Source organism: Zeus faber (genome assembly GCF_960531495.2).
Source record: "Zeus faber genome assembly, chromosome: 5".
NCBI lineage: Eukaryota > Metazoa > Chordata > Actinopteri > Zeiformes > Zeidae > Zeus > Zeus faber.
The window spans coordinates 35329761-35334760 of NC_137192.1; the positions used below are offsets into that span (position 1 = coordinate 35329761).

The 5000-nt window shown below is 45.9% G+C and overlaps 1 protein-coding gene across 1 annotated transcript in view; it reads left to right on the forward strand.

Moving 5' to 3' along the window:
• LOC307230336 (dedicator of cytokinesis protein 3-like) overlaps window positions 1-5000 on the forward strand; it is a gene marked incomplete at both ends in the record, with an annotated part of 128695 nt that overhangs the window by 92055 nt on the left and 31640 nt on the right. The window contains 7 exon segments of the mRNA XM_080000642.1: window positions 1-146; window positions 228-325; window positions 639-722; window positions 982-1082; window positions 1572-1653; window positions 2242-2412; window positions 3602-3697. The exon segment at window positions 1-146 is cut by the window's left edge and continues 26 nt beyond it. Coding sequence (XP_079856768.1) covers window positions 1-146; window positions 228-325; window positions 639-722; window positions 982-1082; window positions 1572-1653; window positions 2242-2412; window positions 3602-3697 — 778 coding nt within the window.

The window sequence follows — 5000 nt, forward strand, 5'->3', positions numbered from 1 at the left end:
CCACGCCTTGTACCTGGGTCTGCCCTGCTGCAAGGAGGACTTCAGCGGGCCGTCCAGCCTCCCCTCCAGCCTCATCTTCCAGCGCAGCTCCAAGGAAACGCTGTGGATCTCCACCCAGCTGTCCTCCACCAAGCTCACCCAGAACGGTAGAACCTTTCTGACTGTCCGTCTCTCTACCTGTCTGTCTGTCTCCATACCTGTCTGTCTGACATGGTTCTGTCTTCCAGTGGACCTCCTGGCCCTGCTGAAGTGGAAAGCTCACCCTGAGCGTGTCATGGACATCCTGGGTCGCCTGCGGCACATCAGCGGGGAGGAGATCGTCAAGGTGAGCGTCCATCTTCCTTTATGACGTCATTAATCCAGATTATTAGTCATACAATATATTATTATTATCATGCGATCTTTGTTTATCATATTGTTATTAGTAGTCACGGTGAGATTTTTGATGGAATCTGTGCTGGAATTCCGTGTCCGCTTTGTTTGCCTCATCACAAATTACAATGAATGTGAAAATTAGTTGCATGTTTGAAGAATGTTTAAAGATTTTCAGGCCATTTGGCTGAAAACTCCAGACGTGCAGGGGGAGGCAGGACCCCCTGACGCTGATCTGTGTGTGTGTGTGTGTGTGTGTGTGTCAGTTCCTCCAAGACATATTGGACACCCTGTTCTCCATCCTTGATGACAACACAGAGAAATATGGGCCGCTGGTCTTCCAATCGCTGGTATGCATCTGGATGTGTGTGTGTGTGTGTGTGTGCTTGCATTGCTATACTTGTGAAGAGCAGTGTTAGTTTTTATCCATTTGGGAAGTGAGGACATGTGTTTTTGTTTGTGTTTGTGTGTGTGTTGTGCGCGTGTAATTTGCAAAATAGCATTGATTTTGTGAATTTTTGTGTTCTATTTTTTGAAGAAATCTCTCTCTCTCTCTCTCTCTCTCTCTCTCTCTCTCTCTCTCTCACACACCTCCTCCACTCCCCTCAGGTGTTCATTATAAACCTGCTGAGGGACAGTAAATACTACCACTTCCGCCCAGTGATGGACACCTACATCCAGAAGCACTTTGCAGGAGCTCTGGCCTACAAGTGAGTTCCTCTGATGGAGCCTCAATTCAATCATGTTTACACATGAATCCATCTTTATGACCAACATGAGAAAATAAAACTATTGGCGAGAACATCGACCTAGGATGCATCCAAAATCACATATTGAGTACACTACACAGGTATGTTAGCGCTTTTAGTATACAGTATATGCAAACACTTCATGCTCACTGGCAGGTGTATCCTACGATTAATGCTGGTATATAAAGTCAGAAACTCACCATAATGCCTCAGAGCAGCAGAAAGACTCCGGAGCTGCAAGAACGCTCTGATCCCAAAGCACCACTGCCGCAGAAATCACTAGTTTTTATTCCAAAAAATCCTACATCGCTCCAAAACACCTGAATGGGATTATTTCTAGGTTGATAGTCACGTGTTTGTGTGTGTGTCTTTGTGTATTGTGCCTGTTTGTGTGTATGTGTGTGTACTGCTGTGTCTTCCTGCTCCTGACATGGTGCTGTTGTTGTGCAGGGAGCTGATCCGATGTCTGAAGTGGTACATGGACCGCTCTGCAGAGCTGGTCAGACAGGACCCAATCCAGGACGCCATGAGGGTGAGCTGCTTCACCCTTCACATCGTCCTCCTCCTCCTCATGCTGGACTGAACTGGACATATTTGGGTTTCAAAGACAGACATACAGATGTTACAACAACATATCATTAAGCATAGAACATCAAAGTGTAATGCACTTAAACACTTGTTTCTTGTGGGGGATGGTAGCTCAGGCGGTAGAGCTGGTGGTCTAGTAATCTAAAGGTTGCTGGTTGGATCCCAGGCTCCTCCTGCTAGCATGCTGTAGTGTCCTTGAGCAAGACACTTAACCCCTCATTGCCCCTGATGGCTGCGTCCGTCGCTGTTTGAATAATTGTAAGTCGCTTTGGATAAAAGCGTCTGATCAATGTAATGTAATGTAATGTTTCTAATGTGCCTCAAAACACAGTAACAACAAAACAACAGCAGATGGACATCAGCCAAATTCCTATTTACCATAATTATATGTGGCTAAAAAAGGAATCAGGTGGAAAAATTCAATTCAATTCCACTGTATCGGCAGATTTCAAGTTCAGCTGATTTGTTATGAAGAGAAAAGCAAGATATTTTTTTTTTCCGTTATTAAAACACAGCTCTCTCTCGGTGGCAGGCGTTGGAGTACTTATTTAAGTTCATAGTTCAGTCCCGGCTGCTGTACTCCCGAGCGACCTGCGGCCTGGAGGAAGAGGAGTTCCGCTGCAGCATCCAGGAGCTCTTCCTCTCCATTCGCTTCCTGTTGAGTCTGGAAGGACGTAACACCGACACACTCGTCTTCACGCAGGTGAGGAAGAGGAGGGACGAGTGCCAAGATAAGATGGAGAACCTCGTAGGTTGTAGTTTAAACTCAAACCGAACTCTAGAAATCTGCATTTGAGGATGAAAAACATTTAATGTCTGTAAAAAAGTTTGAAAATAGAATGAAACTCACAATTTCAACCTCTAGAAACACTTCCCACACCACATGCCTTGTACTCGTAGTATAAAATAGATTATAATTAATATGCTGCCTGCTTTTAAACTCATTTCGCTCTAACTTAAGCTCTTGCTTCTACTTGTTGTCTTGTGGTTTTAGAAATAGTACATCCATTATTACTAGTCTTAATGCTGTCTTTGTTGGTTGTCGGGCTGGGCAATATGGAGCAATGTGGAATTTGGATTTTAAATCATGATAATGTGCCTTAAAATGTGAAGGCTTTGACTAACCCTAACCCAATTTTAGGTTCATCACATTGAACGGTGGCATGCTAACGTAGGTAGACCAAAAAAAGGAAAATAAATAAAGAAAAGACCTACAGTGTGCACTTATGGTTGTTAATTCAGACAGAAGCCTTCACGCGGATGTGCCTGCACTGTTGTAGTGAATTATTTCCCAGCCCAGCTCGTTGTTCAGAGACTTTACTTACTCTGTTTCTGCTAGGAATGCACTGATAGCGATACTGCCACCTGATACCAGGGTAACAAGATCATGGGTGTCATCTTGAAAAATATCACAATATTTAAGATACCAAAAGGCATCCTACAAGAAAAGTGACGTCATCATCTGCGTTCCAAACACAGAAGCATGTGAAATTCCTGTAATGGACATAAATGGACGATATACTCATGTTGTACTGACCCCAATCTAACTTGAAGTCAGTAATGGTCAGTAAAATATTTGGATTCATACGCTCTTATGGGGCAGGGCTTGAGGTTGAAGACTCTGAATCGGCATCGGCAGTATAACACGTGTATTGGTGCTCCCCTAGTTTCTGCTTACCATTGCTTTAATCAGATTTTGTCCTAACGAGTCTCCAAAACCCAAACCAATCTCTACCCTCGCACAATCCTCTGCTGCCCTTGACCTTCCTCTTGGGTCCCTGTAAACCCAGGCTCCGCAGCCTAGCCCTGTTCCATCCCAAGCCCCGGGCTCAGTCACAGCGCCAACCTGTCTCCCAGCCCCAGCTCAGACCCAACCCCCTGCCCCAGCCCAGTCCCAATCCTCTGTCCTAGGCCAGGTTCCTGGTAGTGGGCAAGCCAGCTGCTCCCAGGGCTGGAGCTCCAGCGCTCCCCGGCCCTCTCCTCTGTCAGTAAGTAAAACTGCCCGAACAGAAACCCGCAACTGCAGCAGCTCTCCCTGTGTGTGACCTTCAGCACCCCGACACCCAGAATGCTCTCCTTCACTGAGGACATTCATCTTCTTACCACAAACACAAACGGTCAACCCTTCTCACAGCCAGCAACTGCAAGCTGACATTCCACCTTCCCCTCCAAACCTCTGCTTGTGTCTTCTCTGTTTCATTTCTGACATTGTGAACCTTTAATCCCTTCAATATCTGTTGCAAGCCAAGACCAGTCACAAGACCCTGGATCTAATCATTTACCTCTTATGCACCTGTTACACAAGGTCCTACCTCTAACCACTACCCTCTAACCTAAATCCATCCTCCCATAACACTAATCGTATCCACCACACATCCCCCTTTCCACTCTGTACCTAACCTGGAACTCAAACCTAATCTGACTGGATAATCTGAGGGTCTCTCTTCCGTAGTATTGCTGTACAATGCCCATGTCCAATGGACGTGGTTAGCGCTAACCCTAACCCCCATCGTTCATTCAACCTAACCACTAACCACTTACTGTACATCCAGGCCAACTACCCAAACCAACACCTGCTCCATCAAAGTGCATTCTCTACCTCCATCTAAACTCCGTAATCACCTGTCCCTAACAATAACCCTGTTCTCAACTTATGTTTTCTCAACTCAAGTGTGTGGTTTCTTTGGTCTAAACCCCTCTCACTTCTCCTACTGTTACATCACTGCCACCGCCTGGACCACCGAATGTTGGTGGACCGAATCAGTGGCTGAGTTCAGACTGCAGACGACAGTGGCCTGTATTGACTCTGATTCCCTTTGTTTTTTAGTGATTGCTGTGGTTCACAATACATGCATGGAGAGAGGACAATCAGCAACTGCTTACGGCGTATCCCCAGATACCCTACAGGTGGTGGACAAAAAAATGGAAGCATCTTGCAATATAATAACATCAAGTAGCTAATAAGCAGTAGAGCTGTGCCTTAGGAACAGCTGCAATCCTTCTTGGAATGCTGTCATGCTGTGCTGAACTGTGTGTCGTGGGATATGATGCCATTCTTCAGCTCTTTGAGGAATGAAGGAGTGGAGATCTCCTTCATGCTCCTCCCTCCGGAACTTCCCATGAAGGTCTAGTGATGTTCAGATCATTCTTGATTGGGAAGAAAACGGTGGGTGGTTTGCCGCATGGTGATCAGGAAACCTCAAGGATGCGCGGTAGGGTTCGAAATAGGGTGAGACTGGTCTTGTAAGATTGTTTCATGGTCCTTGCCAGGATTGACGATGCAGACCAATT